The 18,234-nt window shown below is 43.6% G+C and overlaps 1 protein-coding gene across 6 annotated transcripts in view; it reads left to right on the top strand.

The window, feature by feature from the left end:
• Positions 1-13,373, top strand: part of POC1A (POC1 centriolar protein A) — a 57,374-nt gene extending 44,001 nt beyond the window's left edge. For 4 of the 6 annotated variants that reach the window (XM_032698783.1, XM_032698786.1, XM_032698787.1 and 1 more), the window contains 2 exons: positions 1,541-1,681; positions 13,089-13,373. In XM_032698783.1, coding sequence (XP_032554674.1) covers positions 1,541-1,681; positions 13,089-13,187 — 240 coding nt within the window. In that variant the 3' untranslated portion in view covers positions 13,188-13,373. The remainder of the gene's footprint in view (positions 1-1,540; positions 1,682-13,088) is intronic. The other 2 variants (XM_032698789.1, XM_032698785.1) reach the window with 1 other exon arrangement.
• The last annotated feature ends 4,861 nt before the right edge of the window (positions 13,374-18,234 follow it).

An 18,234-nucleotide genomic window follows, 5' to 3' on the forward strand; every position in this document is an offset into this window, starting at 1 on the left:
CTTTTCCTTTTCTCTTCCTTGCCCCCTCCAGTCTCCAGCTTCCCTAGGTAGTCACGTTTCTACTCTTTGCACTACTTTCTACATATTTTGCCTGAATGTTGGGCTGAACCTCAGCCTTGAGGTTCTGTGCCCTAAATCCGTGGCTCCCAGCAGCACAACTCTTTTATGTATATTTTTTAAAAAATATATATATATATAATTTTTAGGTCTGCACGTATATATATACGTATATAGATATTCATAATGTACTGAACAGTTTGGGGTTTAAAGTTATGTGAGCTGGTCTAAGGTCTTGTTGCAGTTTAGTTGCCCACCTGCACATACCTGTGTCAAATACAGAGGTGAGCAGGTAGATCAGTACAGCACTGATGAGAAATGCATTCCTGGTATTGCATGTGAGAGGAGAGATGGAAGCAACTCTTCATTTCTTGCTTTGGAAATGTACATGTGGGAGAACTTTTAGAGACCATCTTCCGATCTGTCAGAATTCCTTGCTGTCTTTGCTGATTTGTGAACTTCTTGTAAGTAATAAGTGCATGGGATGGAGCTGCACCAGGCATCAGGCCATGGAGAACTGCATTTCGAGTGCTGTGATCTTGGCTTTAGATTCAAATCTTGTCTGTTAGTGTAAATTGAGAAACTGAAGTCTGCAGTTGCTTAACCAGTTGGCTGCCTCCTTTAGTTAAACTTCTCTGAACTACTTCTGGTGGTAATGCAGATAAACAATGCAAATAGTGTTTGTTGTAGAAGAAAGGTACCATTCTGAAAGAAAAGGAAAGAAGAATAAGTTCTTTAGTAGCGATCTATTTGTGTTTTTCAAACTTAATTTATTCTGAATGAAATATTCAAGCTTGCATAACTAAAGCAGTTGAAATTGAAACTTCAAAGTAAACTTGTTCTTATTCTCATTGAGAAGGAAAACCAGTTCAAGATATAAACAAAATTAAAATTACTAAATCAAAACTGTTCCAATGCATATCTGATACATCTTGCTTCTACTGAACTTAACTGCTGTACAGTGTCTTTGCAAGCACCAAACATGGAGAGAGGCTTTAACTTTACTATTGGAGTGAAAATAATTGGACTTGTCTCGGGGTATCTTACTTAATTCTTGTAATTTGGATGTAGTGCTTCCATGTGCCTCCAATAAGTCTTCATTTACCTGTGGTCTGTGCCTGTGGACCACATGAGCATGCCAGAGCTCTTTGCACACATAAAGCTTGAACCTTGCAGGAGTGCTTCAGGATTGTTATCTAAGGTTTACCTTTCCTCATCAAGGTTTGAAAACAAACACAAGCACACTCAAAAAAATGCCCCGAAAACAATAAAACCTCCCTCCACCTGGGACAGGCAGACAAGTCAGCAGAAGCTTTTCCTTTTCCAGCTGTGGCAAGAACAATTCCTTTTCTCCTTTGCCTATTTTTAATAGCATAGACTGTCCTAGCATAAACTGTCCTTTACTGTTTGCCCTCCATGAAACAGAAATCCTTCTCCAGTTGTTTGCATCGCAATAGCAGATTATGTCTGTTTATTTTTCTAGCAGTCAGAAATGGATACTGGTATTCATCATAAGAAAACAAAAACTCAGGATTCTGGTAGGAGCCACGAGCAGCAAGAGGTGGAGGCCAGTCTTGCGAATACCCTGGAGCATATTATGGGACAGCTGGATGTTCTGACTCAGGTATGGTTTGCTCTATAATTTTGTAATGACAAAGGTACCTCTGACTGGAAGACTTGGGAATGTTTTGCAAGAGTTTCGTAGAATAAAAATGTGACTAGTTCAAACCCTCTGCTTTTTAGTAGTATTTTGGTAAATCTTCCATCATCTGTTTCTCAGCTTCTCTCTATCAGTTCCCTCACATTGACTTCCAGCTTAGGCTGGAACTCTTCCTTTATGTTCCTTTATGCTGCAGTGTCTTGGAGTGCTGCGTGAGCCAGCTCTGAGAGACTGTGCTATTAGCCAGGGTTTATCTAAGGTGATGCCTAAAGGAGTGCTTGGCACAACAACTCTGTTTTGGTGAATAATCTGTCTCTCTTCCCTCCCCCATTATACTGCAGTCTATAGGTAAACTCCGTTCAGATCCTGCTCCTTTTCCCCCACCCAACATTCACCTACACAGTCCAATTTCTGCAGTATTCTCCTCCCATCAACAAGTCTGGGCCCTTCTGTGCCTCGTTGCTAGAACATGCTTTTCACCCACAGTTACAAACAACTAATCCCAACATTAACAAACAGTTCTTTCTTGGAGTCACTGAGCGATGCTTGAACAGTACCAGCCGTCAATGGTGATCATCACAGCATGTGTTTACTTAGTAAGAATTTGGGGATAGAGCTGTTTTTTGATTAACTAAATAACTGCTCATTGCTCCTGTGAAGAAATACTGTTTCTGATTATTGTCTGGCCCTGAATTTCATTGTGTGTTTTTGAGGTATGTGACAAGCATGGGATAGTAAACATTGGTGATCTCCTGTGGCTGAGACCGTGGTGGTAGGATGGAAAAATCTGTGTGGGAGGGTTTGTCTGTGGGTTTAAATGTTATTTCTGAGAAAGAACAAGCAGGTCTTGAACACTTGGTATTGAACATACTGATTACTAGTTAAAGATAGCTCTTTGCTCTTGAGAGAGTTAACTTGTCAAAGTACTTGTCAAAAAGTGCAAGATGATGGGTTAGAGGGCCCATCAGGGGATTGAAGGCTGATTTAGGGATTAAAAAACATGCCAGGACTACAGGCAGTCTAAAATAGTGTAGGATGAAACCCAAAAGGTATTTAAGTTCACTTGGCAGAAATGCAAGAAAGCACTTTTCCTGTGATCTTTAAAACGCTGAACACTGGAGGAGGGGAGGGAAATCTCTGACACTGGGCCCTCATACTTGTGAGTAAAAAGCAGCCCAGTGTATACACAAAATATTTTATTACTGTTTTTACGTCTCCCTAGTAAGTTTGGAATGTGATTGTTATCTTTCATTACATAAATCAGATCCACATTTCTGATGATGGATGTGTAATGGCTCCTTTTCAACTTCATAGGTGTTTAGAGGAGGCAAATATTGCAGTAAACAGTACATGTGGGATTTAACCTAAATATAAGCAATGCAAATATCTGTCAAAGATATTGTGTAACCGTAGAAAATTCCAAATGTTGTTTAAACCCAGCAGAAAGAGAAACTGAGATCAGTGGGGGAGGAATAAATTAGTAAGTTTAGGATAAAATTGGAAATACCCCGAAATAGTAAAAAACCAAAAAGCTGCCTCGAGTAACTCTGCATTCTGCAACCTTTTACCTTTTTTGTAGCTTTTTTGCCATCTTTGAAGTCCTTAATTTCTCATTGGTTCTAATCTGTGTATGTTGTGTTTTGTGTTAATGCATTTGTACAGGTAGATGTTCGTGACACACTGTTGAAGTGGCTTCCTAATTTTTCATTTTCATGCCAAGGTTTTGATATTTAGCAGCAAAACAAACCAACACCAAACAAGCTTAAGCAAATGAGCCCGGAAGAAATCCTTGTTCCTGGACTAAGGGAGGAGGTTCCTCAAAGAGCAGGGATTGTCTTTGTTCTTGTCATAGTTTTCAACACTGTGTTACCATGATATAATGTCCCAGTGGGGGAAGGTTAAAGTTGTGAAAAACTACTTTGGGAAATTATGCAAATATAGGCCTAATTTATTTTCCTAATATTTTTTTCTGTAGTTGTCATTTCAAGGCTTAAACATGGTATCATGTAAGAGTGGGAAGGAGAGAAAATACTTTCAATTTCTGCTGAAAGGGGTGATAGTAAGACATCAGGCTGTCATCTCTTGCCAGCACACAGCTTTGTTCTCAGCTGCACACTTGAAGATGCATCATCTGCCACTCACAATTATTAGTACCTTCCCTCTGCTGATTTCCAGATGAAATGAGGTGTTAAGTACTTGGATCCAGTGGGATTTTTGTTTTTTTTTTTTATTCAATTAAAAGGTCTCTTTCAGCCAGTCACCAATAACTGAGGCTGTAGAGGAGTTGTGCCACACACAGCAGACTTGCTCCATCAGTTTGGCACCTCAGTTCTTACCAGAGGGAGATGAACCAGGAGAATCTGGTGGCTGTTGTATATCACAACTAGCAATAACCACTATAGTGAATAGATTTACAAAGCTTCATTCTTACATTGTTGATTTTGTGCTAGGATTTAATTCTTTAAGGTTTTGGCAACTTTCAACTGGTCTTTGATTCAATGAAGCCTTTTTCTCTTCCTCCTTCCCAAAACCCTGTCAGGGCATCTTACTTGTAAGAAAGTGGTTTAATGTGACCTGACAGGGTCTTTGTATTTTTTCCTAAAAGTGGTTTGTGTTTGGCCATACTTCACATGCAAATAATGTTTTACTGCCTTTTTTCAGAAGAGTAGTACGTGCTTAATGATTCTGTTGCCTTGAAAAGAGGAGTGAAGCTGAGGCCTTGACATAAGTTAGTTGTTTTTGGATTGCTTAGATACTCTGGTTCCCCTTTGTAGGGAAGCAAGCAATTCACATCTGGCAAAGGAATGAGGAAGATGACAGTAATAAATGTATGATACAGATGATTTGCTCCTCCCTTTCCTGCAGCTTAGTATCTTGTCAGTGTCTCAGTGTTTAAAAATCCTTTACTGGCATTTCAGAGACACGAAAAGTAGGAAAACGCAGGCTGTTTATCAATTAATTTTTTTAGTGAAGGATGGATCTGGGTATCTCAGTGCCTGTATGAAGAGATGTGGTGAATATTAAAGTTTAAGGGGAAAAAAAGGTTATTTTCTCTCTTGGATAACTTCCTGGAACAGAATGGTGTGTTTTGGCTGAAAAAAAATGAAGCAGATCCTAAAGGTTTACTTGGTTCCAATGCATTTTCTGCACTTAGAGCTGAACTGCCCTTCTGAAAAGATCATCTGTGAGTAACCATGTTGGCTGCAGTGGAAAACTTGCATTTGCAACGATCATCTTCAAAGAGTTTATATATTCTTGTCCTCATTTCAAACACCTCCAGCTGCTGTGTTCACTCTGTTGATCTGGTGGGCAGCAGGCACTGAGGCAAAAGCTGCTGGTTTTATGTGGGAAGGGAGATATCTTCTGCAAATGGAGAGTTCAGAACCAGGTTAGCATAAAAATTCATAAATAGCTGCGATAATCCACCCACAGGAAATGGCTTTATATGCTTCCCCTAACTAATCTTGCGTTGAAGCTGGGAGAAAACAACACAGTGAAATGGAGAAGACTTGATAAATCTGTAAAATAATCCACAGCCTGAACTGAAGGACAGTCTAGCTCATGTGAGATTAAAGGATTATTGCACTCCAGAAAAGACTGCAGGCGGAGGGGGGGGAGAAAAATTGTTTTAAATGAGGTGTTTTTAGCATAAAAAAGACTGGGACATAAGTGAGTTGCTTTTTAATTAAAACTGAAAATGTTTGTGTGTGCAGCGCTTATAATGAAAGTGAGTAAAATCAAATTTTTATTCCTTTTTTTTGAGATGTGGCCTCCAAAGCTTGTGTTGGTGAGGAATGAATGTGGCCCCTCTCTTCTGAGAGGCATTGACTGTAAATTAAGCAGCTGCTTTAGTTAAATATATGCTTTTGTGACTTCAAGTACTTACAAGTCAAGAAGAAAGATTTTGGGGGGAGCGTTTCATAAGTGCTTCTACTTTTGCTTTGCATAAATGTCTTGGTTTATGTGTTGCTCTCAAGACCTGAACACCCATGGATTATAGGTGAACCCAATGCACAGGAGAAAAACTGCAGGGAGTTTGTATTCCAAAAGAAAAGGTTTGAAACATTAATAAAAAAAGTTCCCATCTGAAAAACCTGTGAAATGTTAGATGAGCTTGCTTTTTAAATCTTAATTTAGAGGACAGAGAGGCTATTTCTTATGAGTCAGACCCACCTCTTGGATATTCAGTAGCTTTGATCTCTCACTCAAAAGAAATGAAGTGCCCTGCTTGTTGCCAGTCCTCTGTGTAATTCAGCAGAGCTCCTTTTATTTTTGTGAAATATACTTCCTAAATATACTTGTTATAAAATCTTGATGCAAATACATTTTTCTTATTCCTAAGACTGCCTAAATTAAGTGCACTCCTAGGGATATTTCTGTATTAGCAGAACAGTGTCTGAAGGCTGGCTTTTCAGGAGTGCTGATCATCTCCCTGGATGTTCACAGGACCTTCACCTTCCATTTTCCTTCAATGGGAAGGAACACTAAACACCTCCCACAATTTGTTTTCACAAGCAGACTTTGAAGATTAATATAAATTGTTATTCAGCCATTGGATACCAGCAGCTGGGTTCATTTAGGTGAGTGATTTGCATTCTTTCAGAGGCAAGGGACGGATATGGGAAGGCTTTGAAGTCTTTGTGGTTGGGGAAGACCTTTAGTCATTTGGGGTTCTAACCTCTGTATTGAGCAGTTGCTGTCATGGTATGTGCCTGGATGTTTTGATGTAGCTCATCATAACTTGCTGTGTTTTATGCTGTGGTGAAGCTGGAAGTCTCCTGACTCCTTTTGCTGTGCTGGTCTAGCCCCAGAGGTCTGGGAGCTCTGCACCAAGGAAGCTGCCCAGAAGCCATCAGCCATTCCCTTCCAGAAAGTTGCAGGCTCTGATGCAAGTGCCACTAGTTCAGCTTTGGCTGACTGTCAAGACTAAAGCAACAGCAGTGGGTGATGAAACAGTGTCAGTAAGAGGACAGTAAATTGAAAGGCTCAGGTGCAGAGGGCTTGTGTGCCTTGTGTCCCCACCCTGTGTGGGAGACACTGGCAAACCTGTGGCTCACTGTCTTCGTGGCTGGGGTTGATTTAATATAAAGGACATCCTTTTCTGTCCCCTGGGGTCCCTGAGGTCACTGTGATGCTGGTGCTGACCATGCTGCTTGGTCTGGCAAATACTTGATGGAACTAGAATTTTCGGGTTCGCTTGTATGATTTTCTTACTGTAAAAAGCAGAGTGAGCACCACAAGTGATCACTTGTTGCTGTACTGAGTCTCCCACAGGAGTAGATTTGTGCATTACACCAAAGTTACTCCTATAATTTAGTGAAAGGGTTGGTAAACTGAATTCAAGTAGCTTCAGAAAGTGTACTGGGAGGTGGAAGAAGAGACGGCAGCTGAGGTTGATAGAATGGTTTGAGTTGGAAGGGACCCTAAAAATCACGTAGTTCCAATCCTGCTGCCAGGTCGGCTTGTTCAGAGCCTCATCCTACCAGGCACTGAACACTTCCAGGGATGGGGCAGCCACAGCTTCTCTGGACAGCCTGTTCCAGTGCCTCACCAGTCTCATTGTAATAATCAGAAAAGGAAGTTAGCTGAGCAATACTGATTTTGAATTTTATGACTGTTTCCTTCTTGTAGCTTTAGGTTGCTAAATGTAAAAAATTCTTTACTTTTCAAGTATCCTGAGTAGCACGTGTCTGACTGCTGGCTCAGGAGAGCTGGTGGGACTACAGCCTTCAATAAATGTGCAAAACCTGTGTTGAGGGGTCTGTGGGACCTCCTTAGCCACAGCTATACAGCAGCACTGACTGAGATGTTCCTGTCCAGCCACACTGGAGCTACATGTGTTGTAGGAACAATCATACAAGTTTGGGGAATTTGAAGCATGTCCATAACTCAGCCCGGTGTGAAATATTCTATGCAAATAGGCTTTGTGAGAATTCACCTTAGCTTTGCATTCAAAGCTGTTGAGATGGTGAGGAGCCAGAGACCTTATTTAAAATGTCTGGGGTAGCAGTTCTTGTTTTACTCTGAGCTCATGAGGAGCTGTCATTTCTGTTAGGAATCATCCCACTTTTTTATTTTAAACCAAAACCTACTTTAAGTGTATATTTGATCTCTGAGATTAAGGCTTTGACCACTGGAGTAAGGCAGGTCCTGGTGTGTGAAGAGCCTTTTGCTACATTAGGTGTTAGTAGCTATGAAGGCCTCATACCTTGTTATACTGAGATGGGGCTTATTTCCTCTGCTGGTCTAAACTGCCAGCTCTTGCTGAGAGTGCTTCAGAATGTGTTGGACATCAGTATCTGGTTTGGGTCCCATCTGAAATCTGTTAAGATACGAATTTCCCACGAGGAGGGCAGCCCAACTCTCTTTAGGTGTATGTAGTACCAGGAGGGGTCTGCTGGGGGTCACGAGTGCAGTGGCTGAGATGGAAAGGACACTGACAGCATGTCAGGGCAAAACTTAGTAGAAAGTAGAGAAGCTGCTACTTGCCAGACAGGTTCATGCTTGAACTTTTGCTGCACAAGTTCTCCCACGAGCCTTTCATCTTGCAGCTGGAGTTTAAAACACCAAACCATGGTTAGTGGAAGGAGTTAACTTTTTTATTTTTGGTAAAAGGCGGGTTTAGGACTAACCCTTCCTGCGGTGGTTTATTTGACTCATTGCATTAGTTTAGAGAAGGGTTCCAAAGCTGGAGCTTACCTGGATATTTGCTAATTCCTGACTCTGCACAGGACTGGATATATGCTGAGGGTTGTATTTAGCAGATGTTGGGGGAACATTTTAGTGATTCACGTGCAATAATGGGGGCCTCTTCTTGTTGATATTCCTCAGTTTAACTGGTGTATTGGCAGGTTGGCATCTGTTCTCCTTTTTTGTAAGACTGTTTTTACTTTCCAGTACAGAACCAAGGGGCCTCCTCAGTGCTGTGCAGGAGCCTGGCCCCAGGTGTCAGGAGTTTGTGCCCTGCAGGTACCTCTGAACCCACTCATTAGCACTGGCCAAGGAGGCACCCTTGGATGCTAAAGCAGAATTTTCATGGTCCAGTTTACTTGTACTTCCTGGCCATGTTTGGGAATGAAGTGGGTCTGAAATGGCCATTTTTAGGGAGAACCATAAGAAGTTACAGCAGGGTGTGTAAGTCTTTGAAAACAAACCAGCGTTGGTTGTGCTGGTACAGAGGACAGAGCTCTTAAGCCTCTGACTCCAGGTCAAACTTGGCAAGTCTCACTCTGTAAATCCATGGGCCATCTGTGGTCCTCATTGTACCTCTTGCAAGGCATCCATCCCTAAGTTTTTCCTTGTACCCGTAGAGTGGAGTGGGGAAACTGTGGCCACAGAAACTTGGAAACTTCTGCATTTGTGGCGTGTTCTTCTGCAGGTGCATTTTTTTATAAACTGAAAAGAAAATGCTGTCTTCATAAATTAACATGTCAGATGGGAAAGAAAAATCCAAAGAGGCAGAAGTAATGCTTTTCTTGGGTTGTTTGATATGTTAGTGCTCTGCAAAATCTTTTTAGCATATGCTTAGAAAAACTGGTGGAGCAAACTTTTGAGGATCTTTTTATGTAAGTAAAGCTAGAAAACTACTTCTGCCTCCCTTGAGATCAATGGAGAGAGGGATTTTCTGTTATGAATAAACAGGAATAGAAGTGCAAGTGTCATATTGTGCCTGCGCAGAGCCAAGAGCACAAATACTGTTCAGCATCGTGTCCCTTGTAGGTTCAGCCAAGCTGTTGTTACCTGATCTGAGTAACTGTTGTATGGATACTTTTTGGGGGGAGGTCTCCAATTCCTGGTGATCAGTCAGAGCAGTGTTCTGTCCCTAAGCTATTAAGTGGCTAATTAGAGCCGGTGCGAGTGGCGCTTTGAAAAGCTCCTGAGCTGCTTGCGGGGCAGGAGCTGCACCTTTGAGCTTGCAGAGCTCGTCCCTTAGTGTGATGAGCTGAGCCTTCGTTATTCCACCCTTCTGTACCCTTGCCCGCCTGCCCCCAGCTTCAGGTTAAGTCCTGCTTTAGCTAATAGCAGCCATCTGTCTAGGTGGGTCTCTCCCGGCAGGGACTCCCACCGCTGCTCCAGAGGGTTGCTGTCGACCTCTGCTCCCTTAACTCTGTTTCCAAGTTTTCTTTGGCGCTGGTAGAACTGGTTTCTTTTGGCATTCAATTAGCACCTGCTTCCCCTTATCTGTCCTCCTCAAGAGCCCCTGAGGGGCCGCTGCAAAAGCTTCAACCCTGAGGCTGCTGGTTCTCAAAGTGTCTCTGCTGCTTCATCAGAGAGGGGCATGTTTAAGAGGGGCTAAGGAATAGATACTGATGAAAGCATCTTGAGACTGCATCACAGGTCACTGTTATTTGGGTTGAGGGAGTAAAAATAACATGGAGGAAGAGCATAAGGGGCTTGTCATCAGGTAGGCAAGAGTGACTGCTGGGTGCCTCAGATTAGGTGTCCTGGGGGAGGGTGGAGCTGAATATTGCTCAGAATTTAAAAAGTAAATAGAAGGCAACTTTTTTTTGTCTACATACTTTCCCATTAATGTTCCGAAGAGAAGAGCAGGTTTTTTCTATGCGAAGTCTGTGAAGATAAATGAAGACAAATGTTGCAGGAAGTGTTGGTAGAAGTGATTTAAATTTTCTTTTCTGTGAAAAATTCCATATTCTGTCCTGGTGCCTGTAGTAATGCTCAGTACATTACTGTAATGTCAGAAATACTCCTTAAAAAAAATAAATAGGTTGATCTTTTTTTCTCGTTTAAGCCTGAGCTGTTAGTCTTCTGCCAAGTTGAGGCAGGACTTCAATAAATTATCCAGCATTTACTCCCTGGTGCGTAATGGAGACACGTACTGTGCTCCTGACACAACAGGAAGCCCAGATCCTGCCACAGAGTGTGAACCTGGCTCCAGTGGCTCCTCACTGAATCTGGCTGACAGTGCTTTCCTCCGTGGCTTAATTGTTGGTTCGTTATCTTTGGAAAGCCATCGCAAAAGCGGGCAGGAGTTGAATGGGTACAGTTTCATTTGCCTCCCAAGAAGGACTTGCTTTATAAATAGCAACATGGAAATATTGTAAAACTCTCAACGTCTAATAAAGGAGCTTTTCTTTTCTGTGCAAGTTACAATGTAGCACTAATAGCAGCTGGGCAGTATATATTTGTGCTTTCCCTTACCTTCCTAGGATGTCAGATGCCCTGTCTGTTTTGGGCATCATATATCCAACTCTAAATGGACTGTAGTCATCGATTCCTACTTTGGACTTCCTGGATTTCATTTCTGACTGCTGCTTTTCCACATTTAGTTTCCAAAAAATACTTACTGCAAGTCTTCTGCTTATACTTACATGCAGTTTCCATTCTAATAAACATTTTCCTTACAGCTTTCTCACAAATCCAACACTTTCTGAGGTCTGCCTCACTTGTGCTCAGTCTCACGGTGCTGCCTGTAACAGCTCTTAACTCGTATTGACGGGATCATGGTGGCAGTAAATCATGGAACAGAGGAACCACGAGTAATCTGGGCATTGCTTCTAGCAGGGCAGTGTGGCCAGGATGTTAATTCAGGTGATTATCTTTCAAAAGGAAATTTGATGCAATGTTTCATTCCCCCTCTTTTTAACAGAGTGTTGAGTTACTAGTTCATTTTTTTAAATGGAAAAGCCAGGATCCCTACTGCTTTTCATTCTCTCTCTGGTTGCTTGAAGGATAAAATCTTTGCTGTAAGCCCCTCATAGACGTTCAGCCTGCTGTGTTCTGCCATCAGTAGCTTTGTTCCTGATCTCTAAGACAGTCACTAGGCAATGGCATGGGTGGATGCAAAAAAGGTTAAGTCCTCTCTCCTTGAATAGGTGGGAGGGCACCTGAGATGTTACCTGCTGGCTCCACAACGTTTCTTCTGGTTCTCTGTGTACTGCAGTTCTTGTGCCTCAGAGGGGTGGCAATAGAGGAAGAAAAAAACAAATGCAGCTTGTGCTGTAGCCCATGGAATATTTGGGCAATGCTGGGTTCATTCTTTCAGGTGACATTTTCTACAGCTACAGCAGTGCTCTTCTGCCTTGCCACAGGTCAGAAATGAGAAATATGTTAGAAATAAGCTTTGAACTATGCCTGGGGAGGAAAAAAAGGTGCATTATGGTAAATGCTGTGATGCACAGCCCTTCCTGACTTTGTTGATCAAGATGGCTTTGCCTTAGTGCCTGCTGTTGTTTTCATTATGTCTGTTTTCTCCCCCACTATTTGTCTCATTCCCCAAATCATTTTACAGGAGACTTTTCATAGTCTCAAGTGGCCTTAGCCAAGCTATTTCCTCTCTTTGTGCTTTCGCTTCCCCAGCTGTAAAATGGGGATAATGAGACCTGCTTGCTTTTGTCAGGCACTTAGAGATGTGCTTACGAAATGCGCTATTAAAAGGCTTTCTATGTATAACTGCTATACAAACAGCGGTTGTCCAAGTTTATTTGAATTACTTTATTAAAGCCCAAGGTTCTGAACATCCTTTGTTTTTAACAGAGGATGTTATTTATGCAGTAAAAATGCCCAAAATGTGAAGCTATTGATTGTTGCTGATAAGTTTATGGATATTAAAGCATTAAATCATCACCGCCCATTATCAGCCATTCTGGTGTCTTTGGAAGCTGAAAGCGGTTGTGCATTGCTGGGGCCCCTGATTATCTCAGAGTGATCAATAAAAGGTTTTCAGCAGAAGCTTTTATTGCCACGTGGTTAAAATGTTCTTCCTTTGCATCCTGTACACGATGACTTCAGCTCGAGGAGAGAGATAGAACAATCCTTTGTGGGGTAACTGGATTACACAAAGAAATGTGGGCATTATGTTGAAGTAGATACTGCTACTTGGAGTTTCAGTTCCCTTCCACCACCTGCTGCACTCCCTTATGCTGGGAGAGTATTCTCGCCTCTCATTGTGTTTGTCCAGCAAGTTTTGAGTGTTTTCATTACAGCAAACCCCACAGTATTCAGGGAAGGGAGGAAAGAGTTGGAAGCCGAGAGGTAAGTAAAATCAGAACTAAAACTGGGCTAGGCTGTTGAAAATCTGTGTGTCTCGTTAGCAGAGGAGTGTCTGGTGTCTCATGAATGTGGAAGGACAGAACCTGTCCATGAAAGGAAATGCAGAGCCCCATCTGAAAGCACCGAGTGCTGAAATGGGTGCTCAGTGGTGTCTGCAGGACAACTTTGTGCCCAACATCTTCTGTTGCTCCTCTCTGAAGTCCTGTGGTCCTCTGCCCTGTTAAAATGCTGACACTGGAGTTCCAGCCCTGAAGTACCTCTAAATGCTCCTGTGAATTTAGCATTTCATTGCTCACTCAGAGTACAGTGTGTAACGTGGCTTTGTGAGCAGCTCAACAGCAACTTTCTCTTTGTTTTGCAGACAGTTTCCATCCTGGAGCAGAGGCTGACGCTCACTGAAGACAAGCTGAAGGAGTGTCTTGAGAATCAGCAGAAAATCATTCAGAACAAAACGAACTGATTTCCCGAGAGAAGTCGGGAGCTGAAGGCATTGGGAGGTTTGAGGTTGGTTGTGTTCCCAACAGACTGCGTGTGACTTGCTTTAACAATTTTGAGCACAATCTATTTTTCAATTGAAATGTATAGTTATTGTATCTGTAAATAGCTTTGTTACTTTACTAAAATAAAAGGAATATTTTATTCATAAGCGTGGATAACAGTTGTGATCTCTTGTGCTTTCCAGAGGTACAGCAGCTGGAATGTGGACTGAGTACTAACCAGGAAGGTCACCCCTCTCCCACCTCTGGTGCTGCTAAGTTGGTTTTGAAGTGTTCAAGCACCTTGGAGTTGCCAAATGCCTGGCACAGGCTGTATTAGGCTTGTTGCTGAGGTTTGTGCTCACTGTAGGTGACAAGCAAAGTGCTCTCAGGATATTTTGGGCGGTGGTAGCTCACCTCTGTTCTAGGACCATAAAAAACAGATGAGGGGGACTCGACTGGCACCTGTCTCAGCCAAGTCCCAGGTGGTACCTGGCAAATCTGACAAAGAGCAGTTGAGCCCCTGGATGGTGTTTGTGCAGAGGTGATTAAACCCAGTGGTGGGGTTTAGCCTGCTCCCTTGTGCAGTGTATGAAAAACAATTGCTTGAGGCTGGAAGAGAGGCCCTGGTGTGTCAGATGCAGGGGGGGTTCCAAGTGGATTTTACTTCCTCTTTATCTGCTTCTTAAATTAAAGGCAGGGTAAGGGGAGAGGAAGGCAACCAAATAGTGGAATGTTTTCTCCATCGTGGAACTCCCCTCTTCTCATACTGGACTGCCTTTAATTTTTGGTCATTTTGCAGATGTTTTCACAGTTGAGTAGCTCATCACTGGCGCCCTCCTCCCCTCATTGCTCCTGACTTTTTTGGGGCTTTAGCAGGTGTTCAGTATGTAGCTGCACAAGAATTTGGACTTCTGGGAGATCCTGTTCTCCAACACCTCTTCTGTTAATACACACTGGAAGTCTGCTTTCTTGCAATAAACTGTGACCCACATTCCTGGAGAAATGAGCCACAGGAACCCTCCTCACACTGTCAGATCAGGCTCCTCAGCCTGGTCTGCCTCAGTCCCTGCCCTTGGTGGTCCCTCATGCCACCACTGCTCACCAGCCTCGCACAGCACCAGAACCAATCTCCAGATGTGCTGTGGGCACTCTGGACTCTTGCCTGAGGACTGGCTGCCATCCTTACTTCACATGGGGCTTAGCTGATTTTTAAGGCCAGCCTGTGTGGTTTTGCTTTTGGGTTTTTCACCTGTTTCTGTTGCGGGCTGTGTTGGCTGGTACAGTGTCTCAACAGTGTTAATGCTCCTCGTCCCACCTGGGTGAAGCTGCTCGTGTTTCCCTGCTGGCACTAAGAAGCTTCTGGTCTCCTTCCCTCACAGTATTTTGTACATCTCTAAGAACCCCTTGCTGGCTTTATCACAATATTTCACTCCTCCATTTGCAGGAGGCTGAGAGCTTTCTCATTTCCATGCTTGGTTGATGATGAGTTTCTCTCTGCTCTGCCACAGACTTTGTTTTCTGTTTCCAAGCTCTTAGTCTGATAAATCATTTTTTTCCCTTAGATTGCTCTAATGGAATCAATTCACTGGTGATATTCTGTGCTCTGGCTCTAAGCTTTCAGTGGCTTTCTGCTGAGACTGACATAATTTTCATTGAAATGAGTTTATATGGTGATAGGGATGGGTGGGGAGGGGGGGGCTCAAAGGTACATGTGGCCAATTTGTTGCTGGGAAAAGGCAGTTTCTGCCCTGATCTGCTGCTACTGAAACGATGACAGAGGTCAGATGCAAGAGCCTAAACTTTCAACTTGATCCTCAGTGTTGTGGACTGGCCTTTGGGATGGAGGTAAGAACAGGATAGGAAAGTTTAATCATTCCAGCATCAGTTTTTAAGCTTAGCTTTAAAAATAGCCTTTGCATCCTTTTAATGTATAGTTTCTAATGTCTTAGAGACCACAGAAGCAGTTTGTATCTGGTATTTTAGAGGGAATGGCAACACAAATGACACACTCGACGTGTGCCCAGAGGTGCCACTTCTGGGTGCAGTTGGTACAGATGCCTTTTTCTTTTCAGATGTTCTGAGTGAATCCATTTGAAAGACTTCATTGGCCTTCTAAAACAGATGAAATGCTTGGGTGCTTAGGGCAAGCCAGAGGGATGTAGGGTGTTGTGGCTTAACCCCAGCCAGCAACTAATCCCCACACAGCCCCTCACTCACTCCCTCATAGGATGGAGGAGAGAAGCAGAAGGGTAAAAGTGAGAACTTGTGGGTTAGGATAAAGACAGCTGAACAGGTCAAGCAAATTCCACATGCACAAGCAAAGCAGAACAAGGAATTAATTCACCACTCCCCATGGGCAGGCAGGTGTTCAGCCATCCCCAAGACAGCAGAGCTCCATCATCCATAGCGGTGACTTGGGAAGACAAATGCTGTCACTCTGAATGTCCCCCCTTTTCTCCTTCTTTCCCTAGTTTTGTTTGCTGACCCCCTTGGGTCAGTTGGGGTCAGCTGTCCTGGCTGTGTCCCCTCCCAGCTCCTTGTGCCTCATCCCTGGTGCAGTGAGAAGCACTCTGTGTAGGCACTGCTCAGCAACAACTAAAGCATCCCTGAGTCACCAGTGCTGTTTCCAGCTCAATTCCAGAACAGGCCCCTACTAGCTACTGGGAAAAAGAATTAACCTTACCCCTGCCAAAACCAGCACTTTGGGAAAGTTGCTTTTCTGGGCTCAACTTCTTGTTCAATATTGTTGTACAGGTAATTGGGATTCCCTCTCCTTCTGACTTCCCATACCCACCCTAACAACCTCTGTACAATTCAGGCAGCAAGAAAGGTAATCTGAAAGGAATTACTTCTGACTACTATCTACCTCAAGCATTTCCTTGTTCTGAATCTCAGGACTTGTACCCTCTCAACTTGCACCCTCTTCATTCCCTCCCCTTACAGCCTCTTTCTTACCTGGAGTAGGATATCAGGACTTAAAATGTACCAGCACTTCTATGGGGTGGTTATTGTTTGAGAGGCAGGCAATGTTTGGAAAATAGAGGGGTTACATTTTAATCCTTGTGCTTAAACACTGAGCAATAATCTCAAAAAAAAAAAAAAAAAAAAAAGAAAATATCTGAGGAGCCCAAATCCTATTGCCTGTCTTGTCCTGAGGCTCCATGCTTTATCCACTAAGCACCATGGTTTTTGAGCACTGGGGAGGGAATAGCCTCCGGAGTGGGTTAAATCCACTTTTATTTTTTATAATCATTATCTTTTTGTTGTTGTTGTTGACTTGGGCACATCTGCAGTGTCCAATTTGTGAAGCTCTTAGCTCAGGGAGCAGTAAAACAGCCAAGTGAGGAGGAGCACTTGTTTGTATTCGGGCTGCCATGGCCTCTGCACTGCATGAGGACATACCCTGCCTTGAAAACCACTTGTGGGGAGCTTTGTGCAGGGGGAGGCTACGAAGAGTTAAGGATTTTGTTTTGGATCTCCAAGGCACGATGGAAGCCAAGTTCTTAAAAAAGTAGTTTAATTTGTTGCCATTACATTTGCCAGACGTATGACCTCACTAAACTTTCAGCAAGGGTTCTTTGTGCCGAGATTGGCCCCTGGGGAGCCCGGTGCTGCTGCAAATGGCTTTTTGGCTGCTATGAGCGCGGAGCATGTTAAACATAACCACGATCTGTGAAAAAGTAAGAATCTTCAAGCACTGCCCACTTTCCTTCCTGTCTGGGAGCTGGAATTGGACAGATACAACAGCAGAGCTCATTACTGAATAGGCAAAACCAGCAGAGCACTGTGGTACTGACGGTCCTGGCCGGGAAGTGCGATGGCCGGAGCATCCTCTGCCCGCAGGACTGTCACTGGATGTGAGTCTGCCAGCCAACTAGAAAATAAAATCCAACTATGATCTAAGTAGCTGGGCTAAAACTAGCCAGCCTCGTGGTACAAATCACTTATTATATAACCTCTTTAAAGAGCTGCTTTTGAACGAAATGTTTTTTGAAAGTCTTGAGTAGGAGGGGAGGGAAGCGAGTCGTTTTGCAAAGGTTTGTCACTCTGACGTGAGAGCAGGGCTGTGGTTCTTCTCTTGCTTTTAGAAATGGTTGGTCTGCAAGTGCTTCTCAAGTGGCATGACCTGATCACCTGTAGTTTTGGGAAGGAACTACGATGGGAAAGAAGATTCTCTTATTGATACTCATCTGTGTATTTGACCTGGATTTCTTGTGCTGTAGGAAGTTTTATGTGTGTCTCAGGGAAAGCTGGGATCTATTTGTAGCTCTGCAACAGAACTGTCATTGCAGGCAGACATGTCTCTTCAGTCCCCTGTTCTCCTTGTCAGGGGAGACATCTATAAATTACTTTCTCTATCGAGGTACAGGTTCTGTGGAAGAAGAGCTTGTCAGAGATTCGAATGTGGTGTGTCAAGGAAGAGGGAGATGGGCTTCCAGGACACAGGTCCCTGGCATCCCTTACTTTCTCCCTGTCTCCTTGTAGCACAGCAGACAGTGCTGCTGGTGAAGGTGTACTGCACAGCACAAGTGGTGGCTGTCACCTCGGACTTCAGATGGGGTTGGAAGCTACCTGGTACCACTTCTGAGCAAAGGTGGGGGGACATCTTATAGCAGCCTGTTGGGAGAGGGTGCTGTGGGCTGGTTTCTGGTGAGGGATGAGCCTTGTGGACACCTGGGGATGTTCTGGCATAGGGTGACTCATTGTCTGCTGAGCTGCAGCTGAGACGGGCCAGGTGACCACTGCTCGGGGCCATGGATTTGCCATCTGCAAGGAAGTCTTTCCCCAGTGACCACCTTTAGATTCCTTTATACTCACTCCAGCCCTCCAGCCCTTCCTCCCTGATAATGCAGTACAGCTGGAAACGCACCATTTTGTTGTCACAAAAATGTTAGGCTTGAATCAGTGCCGTGACCCAGCGCCAAAAACCTGTCACCTCTGTTCTCCTTCGCTGTTTCTGCTCCCTGCAGGCATCTTCCATGCAGTTAATAACTCACTGCTGCCTTCCAGACACCGGGCAGGCTGAGG

This window comes from Chiroxiphia lanceolata, chromosome 11 (assembly GCF_009829145.1).
Source record: "Chiroxiphia lanceolata isolate bChiLan1 chromosome 11, bChiLan1.pri, whole genome shotgun sequence".
NCBI classification, from domain to species: domain Eukaryota; kingdom Metazoa; phylum Chordata; class Aves; order Passeriformes; family Pipridae; genus Chiroxiphia; species Chiroxiphia lanceolata.